Source organism: Maniola jurtina, chromosome 15, assembly GCF_905333055.1.
Source record: "Maniola jurtina chromosome 15, ilManJurt1.1, whole genome shotgun sequence".
Classification (NCBI taxonomy): domain Eukaryota; kingdom Metazoa; phylum Arthropoda; class Insecta; order Lepidoptera; family Nymphalidae; genus Maniola; species Maniola jurtina.
Genome location: NC_060043.1, coordinates 5331164 through 5354110, shown reverse-complemented (window position 1 = coordinate 5354110; position 22947 = coordinate 5331164). Strand labels below are relative to the sequence as shown.

The 22947-nt window shown below is 35.6% G+C and overlaps 3 protein-coding genes across 7 annotated transcripts in view; 2 read left to right on the top strand and 1 right to left on the bottom strand.

Moving 5' to 3' along the window:
- LOC123872626 (dual oxidase) overlaps positions 1-3926 on the top strand; it is a 49241-nt gene extending 45315 nt beyond the window's left edge. For all 5 annotated transcript variants that reach the window (XM_045917010.1, XM_045917012.1, XM_045917009.1 and 2 more), the window contains 6 exons: positions 21-135; positions 258-441; positions 701-860; positions 1363-1518; positions 2083-2211; positions 2854-3926. In XM_045917010.1, coding sequence (XP_045772966.1) covers positions 21-135; positions 258-441; positions 701-860; positions 1363-1518; positions 2083-2211; positions 2854-2982 — 873 coding nt within the window. In that variant the 3' untranslated portion in view covers positions 2983-3926. The remainder of the gene's footprint in view (positions 1-20; positions 136-257; positions 442-700; positions 861-1362; positions 1519-2082; positions 2212-2853) is intronic.
- LOC123872633 (transcription factor 15-like) overlaps positions 1-10133 on the bottom strand; it is a 66697-nt gene extending 56564 nt beyond the window's left edge. Inside the window, exon 1 of the mRNA XM_045917026.1 lies at positions 10008-10133. Within this exon, the coding sequence (XP_045772982.1) occupies positions 10008-10075 (68 nt within the window). The 5' untranslated portion in view covers positions 10076-10133. The remainder of the gene's footprint in view (positions 1-10007) is intronic.
- Positions 10134-10200: 67 nt separating this feature from the next.
- The window catches only part of LOC123872632 (dual oxidase maturation factor 2), an 83218-nt gene continuing 70471 nt past the window's right edge, over positions 10201-22947 (top strand). The window contains exons 1-2 of the mRNA XM_045917021.1: positions 10201-10338; positions 21477-21680. The gene's annotated coding sequence lies outside the window, so the exon portion shown is untranslated. The remainder of the gene's footprint in view (positions 10339-21476; positions 21681-22947) is intronic.

Below are 22947 nucleotides of genomic sequence, written 5' to 3'. Positions count from 1 at the left end.
AATTTTATTTTTTTCACCAGGTCGTGTCATTACGAACAAAATATTTGGCTTTGGATGTACTGGAAACTGAGATGCTGCCATCTGATGTCATAAAAATTAAATTCTATAGACCACCCAATCTTAAATATTTGTCAGGTATGTGTAAATGCAGGGCCAACATAAAAGCTTACTTAACACGAACTGAAATCTGCAAATCTAAACACTCCACTAAACTTGTACTTGTAAAATTGATTATTATTTATTTCATTGCTCCATAGGGCAATGGGTTCGGCTAGCTTGTACGGCGTTTAAAAAAGAAGAGTTCCATTCTTTCACACTAACATCGGCGCCTCACGAGAACTTTCTTTCGTGTCATATCAAAGCACAGGGGCCTTGGACTTGGAAGCTCAGGAATTATTTTGATCCTTGCAACTATAACCCGGAGACTCAGCCTAAAATTCGGTAAGGCCCATTACATTTGTTTAATATGTTACACTACTGTAATTATTGTAGCTGACGTAAATGATTCTTGTAAAATATTGTTGGGATTCTTTATTTTACTGGGATAAACGGTATCCCATGTCCTTCTCCAAAGTGTTAAATTTCATTTAAATCGGTCAAGCGTCAAGAAATAACAAACACACTGTTTAGTTAAATAATGTTCGTAAGGATTGTAAAGACATGTATATTGCAGTAATTGATGGTTGCTCACTTGTTGCAGAATTCAAGGTCCATTCGGCGGTGGTAATCAAGATTGGTACAAATTCGAAGTGGCAGTGATGGTCGGTGGTGGCATTGGAGTCACTCCGTATGCTTCTATACTGAATGATCTAGTCTTTGGAACGTCTACTAATCGATATTCAGGAGTTGCTTGCAAGAAGGTAGGAATTAAATAATTTTCTTGTTGCATCATTAAACCTAATGCCTTAAAAATTCGAATGTGCGATTTTTAAATCGCACATTTAAAAAACTTCACGCAATTTCACTAAATATCGATTTTTCAAAATGCCCATTTAAAGCTAACCGAGCTTCATACGATACCTAGTACCTACATTAGTATAAAGTGACACGTGACACTCCTAATAGAAATTCAAATAATAGCCCTCCAAAATCGATGGTGACTCTAGTATCCTTATAGGTCATAAAAGTTTTCAAGACAAGGATTTTTACATGATTTACTTGATTGAAACATTGATTGATTGATGAGGATTTTATATGATTGAAACACGGGCGTGTTTTTTCTCTCAGAATTTCAGCTGTGTAGTTGTAACTCAGAGCAAGCAATAGTGCCATTTTGCACTATTGCTTTGAATGTATGAAACGTACTCACTTGGTAGGTGGCACCTAATATTTTTAAACCGTAATTTATATAATCCATTCTAGGTATATTTCCTCTGGATTTGTCCATCGCACAAGCACTTCGAATGGTTTATTGACGTCTTACGCGATGTGGAGCGAAAGGATGTCACGAATGTTCTCGAAATACACATATTTATCACACAATTCTTTCACAAGTTCGACCTTAGGACTACAATGTTGGTAAGTGAAACTGTAATGTCTAGGATACACAATGAATACATTTTTACAATTTATCTTATATCTAGTGCAAAAATTAAATACCTATCGTCAAAGCGATTTTGTCTTGCACGCATTTGGGATCTAATTTTTCGTCTGCAGCATCACTTAAGAGTGTATTAAGACACAATCAGGATCATAAGCCTCCAAAAGCAAAATCCAATCTTAATCTCAATTTCGGTGGAGCCTACTGCGTCTCCATCATCATTTTTAGGTCAGAATACAGATAAGTATTCACTCCGTGTAAAAACCTGTCAAAACGGTTCAGAATAAAATATATAAGAAGGGGTCTTCTTACCCCTGGGGGGTAGATACCAAGAGCTAATCCTGGTATCAGGGTTGATACCAGGATTAGCTCTTGGTATCTAACCCTAAGCTTCCAGTTAGTATCTGAGAATAAGTGTATAAAGTTTGAAGACAATTCACGACGCGACCTTTGTATTTAATGATTGACGTTACTCCCAAGAAAGGCGTGTTTGTTGTGATGTTTTTAAAAGTGTAAGGTTGAAGATAATATATTTTTTTCAGTATATCTGCGAGAATCACTTCCAGAGGCTATCTCGGACGTCCATGTTCACAGGGCTAAAGGCCGTAAATCATTTCGGGAGGCCTGATATGTCGTCTTTTCTCAAGTTCGTTCAAAAGAAACATAGTTACGTGAGTATACACAAACACTTTATATTATTTTGACGAAAATAAGTGACTTAGCCAATCCTTTTACATTGAGTTAATCGATGTTGCAACCGATTCAGTTATAAACCTAATCGATACCAATCTCAGTTTAGGATACATTTAGGTAACTAAAGTCCATGAAAATCCATAAATTGTTCTCGCAATGTATTTCGCACTTATAAACTAATTTGCTCGTATAAGCCCATTCGATTTACCTTTCCATTCGGGTGCAATCGAGAGTAATCGTGACTTATACTGATCCCCTATTACTTGCAACACAAGGACACAAATTAGATCCATTTAAGCAATTGATAAATTGCTTTTTGGAATTGTAAGATTTTAACTTTTAGATACTGTATTCCCTTGAAAGAAAATATATTTAGATCAACGGTATGGCTTCTACTTCCAGTACTTTATCTTTGCCATAATGAAGTTTGATCATTATAATATCGTCATGTGACATGGCAATCCCCTGTTCAATGACAAACGGTATCTAACAAAAGTTATAACTAGTTAATTCCTGAATGTTTCTGAACCATAACTTTAATTAATAAAAATAAAATAACGACTTTCTTCTACCACGCACTTCTTGCCCTCAATTTGCTACAGCAATTTTTTTTTTCATAGGTATCAAAAATTGGTGTGTTCTCCTGTGGTCCGCGACCGCTTACAAAATCTATCATGTCGGCGTGCGAACAAGTTAACCGAACTAGACGTTTACCGTACTTCATACATCACTTCGAAAACTTCGGATAAAGTCATCTAAACTGTGGTCTCAATAAACTAATTAATTTAATTATTTAAACAATTGTAATTAACGGAGAAATTTTGTTACTATTATGCTAATAAGGGATTATTGAATATTTATTTTTTACAGCTTAAAACTCTTTGCTCGAGAATGATGTAGTTACCAATTTTGCTAATATTGATTTTGAATTTATTATTAAATATATACCAATAGCATAATAGTTGCAAATATTCTTGTCTAGAACTTAGCAAAATACTGCCTATCCTACTGTAATAATGCTGGTTAAAATTGTCGATTTTACAGTTTATTCAGCCATATTCGACTTTATGTTTCCTTGTATCGTGGTATTAGCATTTTGTTGATAATTATATTGAAAATTGTAATTGTAATAACAAAATGACTTATATTTGAAGACTATCGATATTATAATTTTATCATTGTAATTTGTATACGTATTATGACGTGCTATTTCACAATTATTATTATTTATTTTTCTTAGATTAAAATACGAAAACTTCTACACTGCCTTCCCTTTTTTACTACTATATAATAAAAAAATGTACTTCTTATGATAATTGTACTTATTAAATTCTAACGAGTGAATATCATTTAGTCTAAGGTTGTAAATGATTATTACCTATTTATTTAAATTTCCTTGTTCGTTAGTGTTAATTTTTCTAAATTCCAGTACAAAAGACGACCTTATAGCATTTTATTGTACAAAAATATTAAAAAGATAATAAATATGTAGTTTTGTAAAATACTCATTCTAATCGCTTTTAAAAAATTGTATTTAATTGATTGTTAAATTAAAATTCCGAAGAGATGCTTTTAATTGTAAATAAGGTAGAATTGTAGATAATATAATTTAATCGGCTAGATAATGTAAGAGTTACCGACTTTTAAATTTTACTTTGTAAATAGGTTTGCAATAAATTTTGTTTCCTATAAAGAATGACTATTATTTTTTGAACAATGGTATATAGCCAGCTATTAAACAATTAAATCTACGTTCTAATTGTTATCTGGCATAAATCTACCGGGAGCGTGCTTTGTATCATAATGAGTGTTCCCAAACCTTCAAGACTATGCTTGAGTTATTTACGAGCGGTAATTGGAGGCTGATTCAAAGTAAAAGGCAGTAATTAGCCTTGTGATATGCTTCTACGGCTCTATACACTGTCCAATACCTCAACTAATTCGGTTATTCATATCCATACTAATATTATAAATGCGAAATGAAATTTCGTACAGAGATGCACCCCGGGGATGGACATGAGCTTACGTCACGGAAATCAATGGGTTCTCTCAGGATTTCTAAAAACCTTAATCCACTCGAATAACTTCACCGGCTCATGCCTTAGCACACAAAAATAACTTTGGCTAAAGATTTCACTATGGATAACAGTTTTTTAACAAGACCAAATCATCAGGGGCGCTACGATAGACGATAGCTTCTGAGACAAACAGTATGAAGTTATATTTACCTACCTATTCATGTCAAGGTCAATGGAAATAGAACCTGAATTTTTTATTGCCTTAATTAAGATAAAACACAAGCTTTCGTAAAAATATAGTGCGTTTTTTAAACACTTTAAAAGTTTCGTAGCGCCTAATTAACCTATGATTGCATTCGCTCTTATTCTCATTTTAACAAATTTTTTTACAATCTTAATTATACTGAGTTTGGTATTCTGTAGCAACCCTTAAAAGATTGATCTAGCACCACGTGCGATGGCATCGTTGCATGAAGACAACTTCAGACGTGCCACTGAGCGCGCGCGTACGAGTGGACGCTTTGTAAGTACTAAGAACTATACTTTAGTTTTCCAGTTTGCTTAAAAGGAAACAGGTTTGCAGAAACCTTCTAGGAGAAACGCGTGAGCCGGCGTTTTAGACCTTCTACAGTTAGGTCTTTCACTTTATCATGCTTTCATTGTCAAAATGTCATCAGGTCGCGATGCCAGTTGTATTGGCTGCTAATTGTTTACTTTTTAAATAAACTAAGGAAAACTAAAGTATGTAAGCGTAGTGTGACGCCTGCAGCATGATGCACTGAGTCTGGACGATATAAAGAGGGCGGCGACTGGCGGGAAGCGGCTGGATAAGAAAGGCTGAGAACAGGATGTGGTGGCGCTCGCTAGGGAAGGCCTATGTTCAACAGTTTAGACGTCTGACATGATGATCATGATACGAAACAACGTCACAGCACTGCACGTCGTCTTCTATATCGTATTAATTTATGAAGACTGAACTGTAAAGACGCTGAGTAGAATGAGTGATGACATGAGAGTTTGTATTCTTTGTCTTGGAGCTGATGATGATTATGATTAGTTCCTGTATTCTTTAATGCGAAATTATTATAAGCAGGTAAGTATGTGTAGCTCCCTAATAATCCATATATTAAGCCTCAAATTTTTATAGGTTTATGTTTTAAACGATATAAAGTGCGTGCTCGAGTAGATCTATGTTCACTGTTGCGACATTATAAACAACATACTTAAGCGTTTCTTGCCTCGTTATATTATGTAATATAATTATTATTATGAAGACGCTTTACTTATAGGTCTACTTACATACCTTCGTAGAGAAAGCCTAACTATATAACTAACAGAGGCTTAGAGTAGAGACTAAAAGTTGATATACCTACTCGTATGGAGGACTGTAACTTATGTGTTTTTTAACCCCCGACCCAAAAAGAGGGGTGTTATAAGTTTGACATGTGTATCTGTGTATCTGTCTGTGGTATCGCAGCTCCTAAACTAATGAACCGATTTTAATTTAGTTTTTTTTTGTTTGAAAGGTGGCTTGATCGAGACTGTTCTTAGCTTTATAGCTAAGAACACTCACTTTACTTTACTGAACTTTATTTATTTAAGAACTTTATTGGATTATTCCAAGAAAATCGGTGCAGCCGTTCGAAAGTTATCAGCTCTTTTCTAGTTACTGTAACCTTTACTTGTCGGGGGTGTTATAAATTTTTAATTTACACTTGTTATGCAATTAAATATCTCTCGAATAAAAAAAGTTTATAAAATTCTCAAAAGTGTATGAAGACTACCAATCCGCACTTTGCCAGCGTAATGGACTATGGTCCAAACTCAACCCTTCTCAATTTGAGAGGAAATCCGTACTCAGTGGTGGACCGGGCGATGGGTTCTCAGTGATGGATGATGAATATTTCTAATATGAATTGCAACTGGGTTAACGATTAAAGAGACTTGAGAACGTTCGACGTTCACTGCATCGTTCCTTGTAATGCACGTTCTTATGTTTTATAGGAACGTTAAATGATATGGCTCACGAACCGCAATGATCATTAAGTACAATAGGTAAATACAGTTCTAAGCTAGAGGCTCTCAACTTTCCATCGAGACAACGTCTCATTTAAATTTACTTATTTTTATAATGTACTTTGTCGATATAAGGTGGGCTCGTGATGCGGTGCAATAATGTCCAATGAAAAACAATAATGCGATTAAAAGAAATGTATTTTTGATATATTATTTGAATTATTTATTAATTTCTCTTGAGTTTTACAATTTAAACTTATTTTTATCTACTACTGCAATACAGCAGCCACCAACTATGAAATCATGTGTGTGTGTGTGGGTGTGTGTGTGTGTGAGTGTGTGTGTATGTGTGTGATTAAGAATTTCTCTTCATAATATTATAATGAAAGTAATTGAAGCCATTTGGATTGCATCCAATATACCTACATAATATGATAAGTATATTATTAGAAAAAAAATGGAACCTACTTAGAAATGATGATGAAATGATAATATTTGGCATAGCGACACACAGTATTGATAAAATATAATATTTCACAGTAGGTTGGTATTGCTATTGTATTGCAACATTCTATTAAAGTTCATAGCACATTAAACGATGTAATATAATAGATATAATATACAGATATGGTTATATAGTTAGAGTAGGTACATAAACGATACTCTGAGAATTATGAACAGATTAAACTAGCTAGTTAACGAACCGTAGTTTGTCTAGAAATTATACGCTTTGTCAGTGTATTATACAACACCATCATTTTTCTGTTAGACAAGACGTCTTTTAACAGGGCTCTCTCCGTCACTCGTTTCCACTCGTTTCATACAATCGTAGTTCCAATTTCATTTGAATATTAAGCAACCTAAGTCCATGAAATTTTGCAGACATATTCTAGAAACTAATATCTGTGTCTGTGGTGTTTTAGATTTTTCTAAAAATATGCAGTTTTAAAATTACAGGGGCTCAAAGATTTGTATGTAAATTTTAAAGACCGCGTAACTTTGAAACCGAATATTTTAACAGAAATCTGGAAAACCACAGACATAGATATTAGTTTCTAGAATATGTCTGCAAAATTTCATGAACTTTGGTTGCTTAATATTCAAATGAAATTGGAACTACGATTGTATGAAACGAGTGACGGATAGAGCCCTCTTAACGAAAGGCATTTTCATAATGTGGACGATGACAGCATAAAATATATTTTGTTCTTCATGTGCCTATAAATTTCGTTGTAGTGATTTCTTTGTCTCCAAGGTTCTATTATTTTCGCAGATGTATATATTCAAAATATAAAATACGTTGGGGTCCCAAGGTGCTGGAATGCCGACCTCGCACTGGCAAGCACAGCGCTGGAAGACCTCACCACTAGGTAGACGGTCGACATCAGGCGATTTTCTTCTAAGAATTTTCGAAAATTCCACCTGAATTAGTCTAGCAGGCAACTAATCCATACTAATATTATAAATGCGAAAGTTTGTCTGTCCTCTGTCTGTCTGCTAGCTTTTCACGACCTAGCAGTTCAACCGATTTTGATGAAATTTGGTACAGCGGTAGCTTATATCCTAGGAAAGGACATATGCTATTTTTTATCCCGGAAAATCAAAGAGTCACGGGATTTATAAAAGCCAATCCGTTTAACCGATTTATATGAAATTCGGTACAGAGACAGGTAGCTTGCATCCCGGAAATTGACATAGGCAACTTTTTATCCCGGAAAATCAAAGAGTTCTCACGGGATTCTTTAAAAACCTAAATCCACTCGAACGAAGTCACGGTTATCATTTAGTGCAGTATAAGTAGCGAGGTAAAATTGCGGAAATTGATACTTATGCCCGTGAACATGCTAAACTGCCGACAAAGCGGATCGTGTTCCACTCAGGTGCATCGTATTACAAGCATTTCTTCGTTACGTATGCCTATTGATCATTAGCCGTTACATTTATGTATAATTATTGATGCAAATTATTTGGTATCCAATACATAATACTTCACACGTTCGATTTTTAATACTTTCCGCTGGTGTGTTACGAGGCCGCACTGACCCCCTTCTATTTTTTTTCTGTCTAAGTGATCAAGTACGCGGGTACTTTGCCCGTGAAGGAAATGTTTTTGTGAAATTAATTTCACTTTTCAGGGTTCCGTACCTCAAAAGAAAAAATGGGACCCTTTTAGGATCACTTTGTTGTCTGTATGTCTGTCTGTCTGTATGTATGTATGTCTGTCTGTCTGTCCATCCGTCCGTTCGTCGTGTCTGTCAAGAAAACCTATAGAGTACTTCCCGTTGACCTAGAATCATGAAATTTGGTAAGCAGGTAGTTCTTATAGCACAAATAAAGGAATAAATCCGAAAACCGTGAATTTGTGATTACATTATTAAAAAAACTAAAAAAATTCAAATTAAGATGACTACATTATTAAAAAAAAAATTAAATTTAAAATTAAGATGACTTTACCAAGTGGGGTATCATATTATGAAAGGGCTTTACCTGTACACTCTAAAACAGATTTTCATTTATTTTTACGCATAATAGTTTTTGATTTATCGTGCAAAATGACGAAAAAAATACCCGAGTACAGAACCCTCGTTGCGCGAGTTCTACTCGCACTTGGCCGGTTTTTTCAATATTTTAGAAAGAAATTTTCATCTAGATGAAATCATTCTGCTGAAAAGAAGTGTACTATATACAAAACAATATACCAGCCCACTTCTTCTAGAAGTTATATTTAGAATAAAATGTAACTTTGCTCTACGATGACTGCATCGTAGAGCAAAGCAACATTTTCGTTGTAGTACGTACCTACCTACTTATATTTTGGAAATTACGTAGCCAGGGGGCCGTGATAGGTACATAGCTACCTATCGGAGAAGTAAATCATTATGGTAGAGTTGCGTTCTGCCTGTGGTACTGCCTATATCCTAGAAGCTATTACGTTAAGTTTTGTTCTGCGAGTTTCCTCATTTCACGCAGACTGATAATATATATAAACAATACAAACAACTATAATTGGTAGAAATATTTATGAATGAAATAAAGAATTACACTTCTTTGCAATTATTTAATTATCATAAATACCTGTTTGTTATTATTTCTTTGATAAAGTAAATTTATTAGTTAATTGTTTATTAAAGTATCCCATATAGTTAATCCCATTAAAAATATTAATAGGTAAAAAAAAATCTCCTCGTATCGCACCTCTACACCATTTTGAGATCATAAAATATATAGAACCAAGTCTGTGATTTTCTTATCATTGAATTGTCAATTTAACAATTTTGTTATAAACTAGCCTTTGGCGGCGACTTCGTCCGCATTCACTATACCAAACACGTACGTACCCCTTAGGGGTTCAATTTTTAAAAAACCTTTGCCTTTTAGGCCGATCTATCACAACCACTGTGGTGCACAATATAGTGTATAAAAAATATTTTTTGTATTAATTTAATCACCTTAGAAATCACTACGCATGTTATAAATGCGAAAGTGTTTGTTTATTGTGTTGGTTTGTTGGTTTTGTCCTTTATTCATGTGGCAACGGGGCAACGGATCGACGTGATTTTTGCAAGGGTCCTGGTGATTGACATTGGATATTTTTTATCCCTGAAAATCAAAGAGTTGCCACGGGATTTTTGAATTCCTAAGTCCACGCGGATGAAGACGCGGGCATGTGTTAGTATCCTATAAAACTGTCTTCTAATTGAGAGGGCAAGTGTTCTAACTTCTAACACCCTAATAAGTACACATTTTTCTCGAATTTTTTGCTGTCAAAGAATGGTAGTCTAATCCAGATTCCGGTAAGAAAACGCATCGAGTCTGCGTTAAGAAAGCCGTTTTCGCCACATGAGTGAAAGGAAGAAATGATCGGTCGTCCCTTTCACGCTTGCTTTCGTTCACGGTTCAGAGGTACGCGGCGCAAGAGTGAACAGAGGTTAGTTTTCAGTGATCGTGCGCCGACGGCACTCAACCCGTGACCTCCGGTACAATTTCCTAGTGACTAGTGTTGTGTGAACTTTGTCCCGTATGAGTAAAGGGACGGCAAGGATCACGTTAGCCGATATCGGCTGGTCGCAGGTACAGTACATTATTCCATTTGCAGTGCTCGAAGTACGCGCACGAGTCTGGACATCCTTGTCCTCAATTAAAACAATTTACTGCACTTCTCATTTGAATTATCGGTAGGTATACCTACTCCACGTTGCGAATTATTATCGCAAATCAAGTATTAAAATATTATTATGACTTAAAACTTGAATAACCTCACGATTAGGAGCTACAATCAAATATCTGTTAACGGATGCAATGTTCGTTACGTGAATCGAAAGTTTTTTTTATTACATCTCCCATTACATTTTTATCTCCTTCATACTTAATTTTAGCTCATTTCAAATTTTGAATACATTCTCGTTTATAATGACGCGATTTTTTTTCTCTATCTCAATTACCTCTATCATATCTACATAACGCGTAGCCAGTTAGCGACACAGACTAGGTACATAGATACTGGCACGGGGTTTTCATCTTTTGACTCCTACGAACGTGCTTCAAAAACAATGCGTCAATTTCCATATTGGGACCTTCAAAAGAAGAGTTAATAGGCACCTTCTAATCACCTATCATCTAAGGCTGCATCATCATCTACTATTTGGTATGATTGCAGTCAAGCGCATGTCAAAAAAAATGGTGACCCTTTACCAGGGTTGCAGGAAATATTTCAGCCTTAGGTTTTGTTTTAAGAATATGGAAGAAAGATGCAACTATATTACACCTCATTGGCACAGTCGTCCTGCGCCAGATTAACAGATGAAGATGACTGGAGGTATATCACCATTCTCCATCGCGAAATCGCAATTGCAATACCTAATATCATATCTATTTATTACACCATTTTCAACCTTTGAACTTTTCATCTATAAATAAGTACGTACGTGACATCCGTTTGCTCTAACGTAAAAGGCAACTATTACGAAGATACAGATTTTACTGATAGCGCTATTTCAAACCTATTCCAACTTCACGCCTTTAAGCAAACATTGTTTCAAAATACAGCCTTATCTATCACGGCTTGGCTTTAAACAAATTGAACTGTGAGACCAATGGATGTCGAAACAGTAAATCGTAAAGTTAGCGTAGCAATCGATCATTACAACAATAAATCACTTGAAGTGCTTTCAATTAAAATTATTCATCTGTCTGTATAGTGGTATTAATTAGTACTAATAAAGCCTATTGAAAACAACTAAAACATAACAAATAGGCATTCTTGAATACTCATCAATCCACAGAACACCTCCATCAAACGAAATAAATTGATGAGTAGGAACTTACCTGCAATGTGCCAATACCTGTGCGAATACTGTGGGTATACCTATTAATGTACGTTAAATAATAATAGGTATGATTATACGTGCAAAGGTTTATCAGGAAATACCATCCTCTTCAATCTTTTACCATCTACCAACTACATAAATTCCATTTGTGCCATTAGTCATGTACTTAGTAATGGTAAAGCCAAATTTTTATTTTTAGAGACATGAGTAGGGAGGAATCTGTATTAAATCTGTAAATAAAAATTAAATTAAAAATTTAAAAAACCCCCGACACATAAACCTCTAAAAAGTAAAAAAATAATAGGTAAGTATGTATGGGCCCTTTAAGAATAGTATAAATAGTAAAGTTTTTATCCAAGCGCTCGTTGCGCCAGGGGACCGCTACCTATCGTAAACTATGAAAGTCATCTGTTGTAGAAAGAATAGTCTTTAGCGGTCCCCCGACGCAACGAACGCTTGGATAAAAACTTTACTATTTATACTATTCTTAAAGGGCCCATACATACTTACCTATTATTTTTTTACTTTTTAGAGGTTTATGTGTCGGGGGTTTTTTAAATTTTTAATTTAATTTTTATTTCACGCTTTTTAAACTTTTATTCATAAATTACCGTTTATTTGTGCCATTCTAAAACCCAATTTCTATAATAATATAAATCCAATAAGGCAGCTAATATCTCTTCAAAAGTAACATCAATGTTATGTTAATTATACGTTCCATGAAATATTTTTGACCGAACTTCACTAAATCAAGAATTATCTGAATGACTCACATAGTTTAACACGACCAAAACGAAATATCTGTTTCTAACATGTCGTTGCTTTAAAAATGTACCCATTTTACGTAGTCGTATAATAGTTCGCTTTTCAAGATATACCTACGATTAAATTGAAATCGACTTTCATCCGATGAAATAAAGAATAAAGTGGCTTGTATTTCATTTTGTTTGTTATTGCATGTCAAATTTTTATTTGACATAACTTTCAAAAACCGGTCAAGTGCGAGTCTGCCTCACACATGAAGAGTTCCGTACAAGTTTTTTTTTATGTAATGACAATTCAGTTGTCGGATTTCACTTTACTTGGGCCACAGGAGTAGAGTGCTTGGGCTATAAGATATTGCTACCTGCCTTTCATGATTCTACGTAAACGGGAAGTACCCAATTTATAAGTTTTGATTCTCTTGAAAGATGACACACAGACAGACAATGAAGTGGTGAAGGAAAACACCGTCAGGAAACCTGCATGCTTAAGAGTTGGCCATAATGCTCCCTCAAAGGTGCGCGAGGTGTGCTAATACGTGCTTGGCCAGTGTGGTAGCTTCTCATTCTGAGAGGAGACTTGTGCTCAGTAGTGAGCCGGCGATGGGTTGATCCTGATGATGATGAATTTTAAACGTATTTTGTCAAAGTAAATAAGCTGAGTTCAAGCAGATAAAATAAAAAGAAGGTGCGCCTAATGCATCATCCAAACCTGCGCGACAAAGCGACTACGATGCGGGAACCTCAGCCGCGCGGAGGGTCATCGCCTCCTACGATATTTAATGGTGCCGCCATACACACCGACGCGACTACAACAGTCGAGGCTACATTTTTTTTTTCTTCAGATACCTACTGAACCCTAAAAATTGTTTGACTATGGTTTGGGTTTGGGTTGATTGTTCGTGGCCTTTGGTTGACTGTTGGATATTATAATTGAATTGATGTTTTCTCGCTTTAACTGTGATTATAATATTTTATAAATTAGAAACTCCGCGCCTACGATCCAAAGTATCGGAGTTTTCCAAAACATTATTTTCAAATAAATAATTATGTATCTAGGCAACGTCCATCTTGACGGCTTGACATTTGCCAATTGACATAATATTATGAACCTCTGTTACAATAGTGAAAGATCCCAGGGCCACCAGCCGTCACGTATTTTCTGACGAACGAAATGTGGACGATTGAGTAGTGTTAGTATGTACAAAGAACGCATGCCTACGGACCTGCTAGCTTAGACGGCCAATTTTCAGGTATCAGGTAATCTAGGTACATAAAAACATTACTTACCTCACGTAAATTCTCCATTTTTTTTAATTTTTAGCTGATTTTTTTTAATATTAATAATTAATTGACATAAGTAAACTATAAGAGAGTGAGAGAGAAGTCAATATATATCCTAACTAGCCGATGCCCGCGACTTCGCCCGCGCGGATTTAGGTTTTTCGAAATCCCGTAGGAACTCTTTGATTTTCCGGGATAAAAAGTAGCCTATGTGCTAATCTAGGATATTATCTATCTCCATTTCAAATTTCAGCCAAATCCGTCTAGTAGTTTTTGCGTGAAGGAGTAACAAACATACACACACACACACACACACACACACATACACATACAAACTTTCGCCTTTATAATATTAGTGTGAAGTGTGATATATGTCTTACTCAGTCTCATGCGCGTAGATAATGATGCCCTCGCGCTCAAACCCACAGAGGCATTAAAATTGAATTTAGGGGATGATTGGCCCTCTGGATCGGTCTGTCTTCTTGTAAAAGGTTTTAAAATAGTTGTCTGGTGGACATATATAAAAATGGAGCATCAGAATTTACGTGCAGTTAAGTAATTACTTATGTTGGGAGCTTTAAAGCGTCTGCAAAGCAATACGGCCGACGCGGGAAGTGTCTGGGAGTATTGGCGACATATTTTTAAGGATGTTGCCTAAAATATACGTAAAAAACAGTTTGGAGAATTTACGTGAGGTAAGTAATGGTTTTATGTACCTTGATTATCAGATAACTGAAAATTGGCCGTCTAAGCAAGCTAGCACGTAGGCTAGGCATGCTTTCTTAGTACTTACTAACACTACTCAATCGTACATATTTCCTGTGTCAGAAAATACGTAACCTCTGGTGGTCCTGGGATAAAAGTAATAAGAAAACCAGAAAAGAGCTGATAACTTCCAAACGGCTGAACCGATTTTCTTGGATTATAGCTAAGAACACTCTCGATCAAGCCACCTTTCAAACAAAAAAAACTAAATTAAAATCGGTTCATTCGTTTAGGCGCTACGAGGCCACAGACAGATACACAGATACACAGATACACAGATACACAGATACACAGATACACAGATACACAGATACACAGATACACAGATACACAGATACACACGTCAAACTTATAACACCCCTCTTTTTGGGTCGGGGGTTAAAAAATATTTTAGGTATTAAATATTAAACTAGTTTTCCATCTACCATGAAAGCTTTATGAGAGTCCTGATATTATATTATTGAAATAACTCTTAAAAGTAATCTACCGGTTTATTAATTATAGGACCCGTAATTCTATGTTGCAAAACAGTCAAACCAAGACTTAAATTTCTCGTAAAATAAATATTTTTTTAATTATTTACTCTCACACTTTGCCAATGTCAATCTGGCTACGTTATTGATTTCAAAATTAATTGTTTCAGTTAATTGCAATTAAATTCACAAAAATCTCGTTTTACTACAATTAAATTCACTTGTAAAGCCGTGTATGCATCTAAAACCGGTAAGCACAACAAGTCCTTTTATTGCAACACGGTTACACGACAGCCTACGATCTTGACATTTGGCTGAAACGTCTACTGTCTCTGTCTTATGCCTCAAGTGTTTCATATATCCTTCTTCTTCTAAAGCTTACACACAGAAGTATGTAATTCGCTAGAATTAAAATTGATTTATAATACCTACCCATTATAATACAATTAAATTGAAACTGGTCGAACAAAGTTAGTTAATATAAATACTTAACTAAAAAATAGAATCATAATGTAGAATTTCAGTAGCGACAGTAGCGTTTGTTTTGATTATACTCGTATTAATGAGAACATAAAATTATCTGAGTTAAATTTTACAAAACTAATAAGTACCCAAGTACCTACCTGTTATACGACGACGACGTCTCAAGAGTAGAGTCTACTTGGGTTTTGAACTGGCCCATTGGTCTATTAACCCTTCAATTAAAAAATCGGTAATAATAATAATCGAAGTAATCACTTTGGTTCCCATGGTATAAACTTGGAACTTTTTAAATTCTTTAATACAGGCCTCTAAAATAACCATAATATTATTATGTTGAATAACTTTTACTTATGTTGAAATCATTCATTTTAGGGGGCAAAGTTTTTCTTATAATTAAATTTTTATCTATGATATTATGATGATCAGTACATAGACAAAGATAATAGTAGTCCCACAGAATGTACCCACCAAATTAATTTGGTTCTATGCACAATGCGTTACGGTTTCTCACGAACCCCATTGTCGGTAGCATCTATGGCTACTGAATTTTACAATATGACGTAAACGCCATTGTTTCTGCTCAACCATGTATCACCGTTGCATTTGTGGTGACGTCCCATTCGACTAGCATTATGTAAATTTATTTTGACAAAACAATAGAATGATAAAACAAGGATGTGTTTGAAATAAAATGCCGAACAAAGTATCTTTCGTACAATATGTGTCTACGTAATAAAATCTCGAAGTTCTAGACAGTATAAACTTAAAAATTAAGTAAAGCTCAAAACATAATGTAAACCATATCAGTGCAGAGTCGAAACGGAGCGATGCGACGCAACTTTTCTTATGTATTTCAAAATAAACTGAACTTTAACACCACCAGCGAATTCCCTGGGCAACGGGTTTTCATTTTGTCATGAGGCATAGCATAGCACTGTAGATTACCACTCTGGCGTTGCGTAATAAGTAATGAGAGATGAAATTAAAGTTGGACACATTTTGGAAAAGATACGTAGCTTTGACTCTGTAAACTTTAATTGCATTAGATCGTCTTATTATAATTCTCCGGAATTCAATTAGGGTTTCTTTATTTAGTTGAACTTATTAGTAATGCGAATTGCAAATGAAGAAGCCACATAAACTTCGCGAAGAATTTCGGGCAAGGCCGTATATGATCGATGTTTGACCATCTCTTGCGTAAATTACGCTTAGGATCGATCCATGCTGACAACAAATCCAAGCCAAATTCTAAAATCTTAATACGAGTATAATGATGCACACATTCGTGCATCCTTTTTTTTTTTAGAAAAAATGTGCATTACGTAACGAAAGTAGGTCAAATATAGATAAAATTAGAGATGGACCATTATACCTACAAACAGCAGTAAATTGACGTGGAAAGCATTTTCCTTATATTATAACACTTGCTATCTTACTGTGAATATTCACGAAGTAAAACCTCACGAAGGTTGAAGTTATTAGATCAGCTAGTCCCGCTTCGAGCTAAAACGCGCGTAAGCGAGAACACACGCATTTCTTCGTGTAAGAAAGGAAAAACATCTAGTTCAATTAATGTAGCAAACAATCGTTTGCTACGTTTCACCAAAAGCGCATTTTCGCATTTGTACGTGCAAAAACGTTGTACGTTTAAGTGCGAAAATTCACTTTCCGTAAAGCCAACCAACAACGTATCACCGCTAATGATCTTGATCATAATCATAATTAAATAATTAACCTACCAAAACGATTGAGAGAGCAAAAATTTAAAAATCACTTTCCGTTAAAAACCACCTGTGGAATCTCTGTGAAATATATAATTTCACCTACAAATAAAAACGCTTCGATTCGCCTTCAATGTGAATCGACCCTTTTACACAACTGATCGAGATGTGGTCGCCTTGTTTACTAGTTGTTTTCCTTATATTTACTTTTTAAATGTGTTAATACGCTCGTCCTTCTGACGTGTGTGTAAGATTTAAACCTGCAGTAATCCATCTCAGAAGGTCAGTGTGTTACTGTTTTAAAATATATAATGACTTGTGTCTACATTCAGAGTTGAAATGCGTTTTTACACACATATTAGTGCTTAATTGCAATTACATTTGATGGTAAGTTACTAATAAATATGGCCTAGGCCTATGATAGAACAACCAGAGTAACTGACATAGCTTAGCGGGTTGCTAAGCTGAAGTGGTAATGGGCAGGGCATATAAGTCCGAAAATCGTAGACGTTAGGGACCCAAAGTGCTGGAATGATCCTCTACTAAGTGAACAGATGACATCAAACGAGTTGCAGGGAACTATTGGGTTCAGGCAATGCGGAAACCGTCCCACAAGAGACCGATAGAGCACAGCTAGACATATCCAGCTGTAGACGTCTATCGCTTGACGATGCTGATAATGACGATGATAAAGTCTGTGATAATGGTGCGTACTTTGAGAAACTTTGGGTCATCTGCGGAATGACCCAAAATTCATCTAGGGTGAACTTGAGAGAAGAACTCTAGAGTTCTTTGTCACACCGATAATTTTAATATAACTATATCTTTACGAAATTGATAAGAGATATATTCGCTCGAACATACTCGCGGTTGCTATCCGCTACATAAAATTTTCTCCTTTTTTTCTTGGTTGTGAGAAAATTCCTGCATATTCAATATTTTTAACAAGGTGAAGGATATTTTAATTTTATTAATCGTGGGAAAATTGCTTGAGCATGCAATCGTAGTGCCGCTCGAACTACGCTGTCAGTATAATTGTTGTAACACCCGTATAAAATCTGGATGAACAAATACATAATAACATATCATATACTGTCGTTTGCTACCTGACAAATTACGAAACGTAAATAATTCTAGGTACCTTACATCAATTCCAATGAATGAATCAAATATGAAATCAAGTTGTACCGAAGTATTATTATAAAGTCGTGACAAAGCTTATAATGAAACAGAAATCGAAGATCCATTAAACTAATGAGTAATTATAGGTGGCTGTACTGGCGATTGCTCGCAAATGGTGCATGTACTGCCGCGGGTCCTGGCACTAAATATGAAGGTCGTCTTGCGCAATTCAATAGACACAAAGTCTTTGGCGCCAAAACATATTCTGCTTACAATTTAATTGGTCTTAAAACGCACACTTACAGTATGATTACGTGAGCAATAAATAACTTGTCAAGAGTGCGTGTCAGAACGCACATAAGGCAAGTAAGTAGGGTTCCGTAGTTATACTTATATTATGAAACCATAAAAGGAATAATAAAAATTAAAGTTACTTTCAACAAAGTGTTTTTTTTCTTGGTACAGAAATAGAGATGAGATGATGACATTTTTTATCCCGCAAAATCAAAGAGTTCCTGTGGTATTTTTAAAAGACCTAAATCCACGTGCATTGGTGATTTTACTACCGATCCCTAAAAAGGTTCATTATTAAGTGAATGAAATGTTAATGATAAGAGACTAACGAAGGTCAATTAATTAATTATTTAAATATTGATAGAGGTCCCATAATAGTACAAACTTGTTAATTGCTGTAAAATAGAAATACCAACCTTTTAATTTACTGAATATAGTATTTATTTACCTACGTAAATCAACTCGAGGACAATCTATCACGTAGTTTTTTGGAAATTGACTGATACATTACAAGAAAAACTCGGCCTTTTTCTGGTTCCTTTTTAATGTGCCTGTTATGTATATAAGAGTTAATGTAGTCCTTTAATAATATTTTTGGAGTCGGTGTCAATGTAGAGTCCCAAAACAATAAAAATAATATATTTTTTGGAGCCGGTGCCAATGGTATATACCATTGGCACCGGCTCCAAAAAATATTATTAATGTATACACAATGTCCCTGTTCGGTAATAAATTGAATTATTTTTTAATTTTTAGTGTTTGTGGTTATTGAAGTCGGTTTTTATATATTTTTAGCGGAAGAAGTCGCGTGCAAAAGATAGTATCATTATAAAACAAATACAAGCGGATGTTTTATTTATTATTTGCCTGAGTGACGAGCGTAATCAATGGAAACTTTCACAGTGTAGAGTGTAACAATGTCGGTATTGGGAAATTCGCAGTGAGACTGCATTCATAAGGCATCCATGTCGAATTAAAATGAACTGCGACCAGTCCGGTCGAGTTGGTAATTTCAAATTGCACAAACTACTCTGTGGGTGTCAGTGGTAGTTTAAATTCAAAATGGTGAGGAACGACAAATCTGCGACCCTACCTTTGCGTTAGCCGCCAATTTGAATTTAAGGGGCATTGTTTTTGTTCATCAACGCGATTATTTTCAACTTCTCTACAAAAACTTTTCCACTTTTTGGTAGGATTTCAGAGTTGTTGTTTTGATTATCTACAACAGTTTAGTACTTAGATACAATTTTCCACCTCACCGTCGCGTCGGATTAATAATTTCAAATTAAAAATCTTTAGAGGACCGTTCCATTGCCATTTTGAGTTTAGACTACAAGTCTAGTTCAGTCTCAACTCAAAATAGCGACGGAACGAGCTAAAACAAAAACAGGCAGACTCGAAAAAATATTTTTAAAAAAACTATATACCTAAATGTACATAATTATTAACCTAGAAGAGATAGGAAGTTAGGTATTACTTAAGTTTTTATGAATGAATGAAAATTTCCGTAATAAATCGTTTACAAAATAGCATTCATACAAATAGGTACGATCCTAGCTAGTAACTTTATTCACTAAATAATGTGTATTTCCATTTACGGAGTTCGTGTCCTGTTGGCAACAAACCAGTATTCTCACGATTTGCAGAGCAGCTAACTGGAGAATACACAGCACGTCGTGATACCAATACCGGTTCATAGATCCGAAAGATAAATTTTGCCACGGGCAATATTTATGACTCGAATATAAATTGGTGTTATTTTTGTAACCCACCAATTTGCACGTAGCTTCCGAAACTTCAATTGCATCGTCAATTTTCTATCGATCATTGCGTAGCCGTACTTACCTACCTACCTAAGTTATGAGGAACGTGTGTCAGATTTTATAAATTTTCAGACACATACCTACTCGTACTATTATGGAAGTGACATTTTATTTTTAGGGTTCCGTACCTCAAAAGGAAAAACGGAACCCTTATAGGATCACTTTGTTGTTTGTCTGTCTGTCCGTCCGTCCTTCGTGTCTGTCAAGAAAACTTATAGGGTACTTCCCGTTGACCTAGAATCATGAAATTGCCAGTATCAACGGGAAGTACCCTATAGGTTTTCTAGACAGACACGACGGACGGACGGACAGACAGACAACAAAGTGATCTTATAAGGGTTCCGTTTTTCCTTTTGAGGTACGGAACCCAAATAAAATGTTAATTTCATGTCAGTAAAATTAAAAACTGCACTTAATTGATACTCAAATTGACAGGTCTATATTGCAAGTAGGCTGGCCGAGTGGCGCGTCATTCTAGATCTAGGTCTAGTTGGTTGCTTTTGTCCAGACTACATGAATCTGTTGCAATAGTTTTTCGTAACTAAAAGCTGAGTCAAACACGGTAGGTACTCAACTGTGCAGCTGCACTATCGACTCACATGGCAATTATTTATTTGCATTTGAAAGTCTAAAGAAGCAAATAAATAATTATGAGCTTAACAAACCACATTATTCTTATTTCTTTCAGTCAGATTCTACAGGCTTTATAGAGTTCCATTTTCGTAAATTGTAACTACTTAGGGGTATGTTAGGATTTTTTTTTATTCAGATACAAGTTAGCCCTTGATTGCAATCTCACCTGGTGGTAAGTGATGATGCAGTCTGAGATAGAAGCGGGCTAGCCTGGCAGGGATATGGCAGTTTTTATTAAACCCATATCCCTTCGGTTTCTACACGGAATCGTACCGGAACGCTAAATCGCTTGGCGGTACGGCTTTGCCGGTAGGATGGTAACTAGCCACGACCGAAGCCTCCCACCGGACCAGACAAAGGACAGACGTCTTAACCAGTAGGTTATCACCTCTTTTGCGATGTTTCCTCGGTATTGAACAACCTTAATTAAAATAATAATCAGACACTAGTTTTAAACTTTTTTCCGTTTTGTACTCCGTCTGTACATGTACGATTGTTCTATAACAAACACTTTTATTCGCAGGTCGAACGTCAACACCCATGTCATGTGACTAGCTACTGGCTGCTGTGAATTTAGCCAAGTGATAATAATGCAATGATTGTACAATGTACCCACCTACATGCACGGTGGTATTCGTGTTGTGCAATGGACAGTGAAGCATTGTGACTTTGGTGAGCACGTGGAAATGAAAAGAGAAAAGTACAAGGAGACGCTCTTTGGATTCCGGTAAGACTTCATTTCTTTCAAATACTTTAACATATATTTTTACATAATTTCGTATTTTCCGTCGTGGTAGATACTTCGGACGTCACTCACATTATAGTCCTAAAGGAAAATTCGCGGGCACTCTATCTATCCGCAAGAGGATTGAACCTTCTGTGGGTCTTGCAGCCGTGTGCAATCACCTAATAATAGATACACGCTTTAAATTCAAATATTTATTCAATTAGACTTTTGCAAGTACTTTTGAATCGTCAAGAGTCATCTACCACTGGTTCGGAATGCCTTTACTACTTTACATAAAAGATATTCTCTCTAAATAAGCGGATATTTTTGCCAGAGGTCTGAGGTACGGAATACTATAATCCTGTTCCGTAATAGATATCAGTTTGAAACTACGACCACGTTTTTAGGCACATCAAAACAAAAATAGGTACTAATAATAGGTATTAATAAGATTCCGTTCTCCTAGACAGTAGTCCTATAGTTTTGAGTCAGATTTTGATTAACATACTATATTATTTATTTATTATTATTAGACCAGTATATCTAGAGAGAGCTATTCATGGAGTTTCAGTAGGTACGTGATCAAATCAAAAATGCGGAGATCCGTAAGAGAACGGAAGCGGAAGTGGCTACGCGGGGCGCAAAGTTCGAGAAACTGACAGACGGTTGGGGTCGTGATGTGCTAGAATGACGACCTCGCAACGGAAAGCACAACGTTGAAAGACCCCCCTAGGGCCTAGGTGGACAAACGAAATCAAACATGTCGCAGGCGCGGCGCAAGACCGTGAAAGCCCCCACAACAGACCTATTTTCTGACGATGTAGGTACGAGTATGTACTTATAATATGTAAGGAGTGCAGAGCTTTTCATATTGCGACAAGCAAATATCTAGGTGTGTGGATGTGACCATCAATGGTATGCGTAACCCAACCATTTTTCTTTATATATTAAAATAATGTACCTATACAAAAGAAACCTTGTAATATCTTGTGGCTTGCGGTAATTCATAAATAGAAAAGCTTTGTCAAAAATATTACACACGACAAACAAAGCTGTGCAAGAATAGGCGTGAAGGTAGGTTAGGTCACGAGTTTCATAATAAAATAAGTTACACTCATATTTAAACATAGCATTTAAGTAGTCACAGCACAGGTTATTAGTTACCTAACACCCAAATGTACCTTCTGCTAAACTATGCCCATAACTAATATTGTTGACGCCCTGTACCTATTCAGTATGTAAAAACAAGAGGACAAAAGAAAATTTT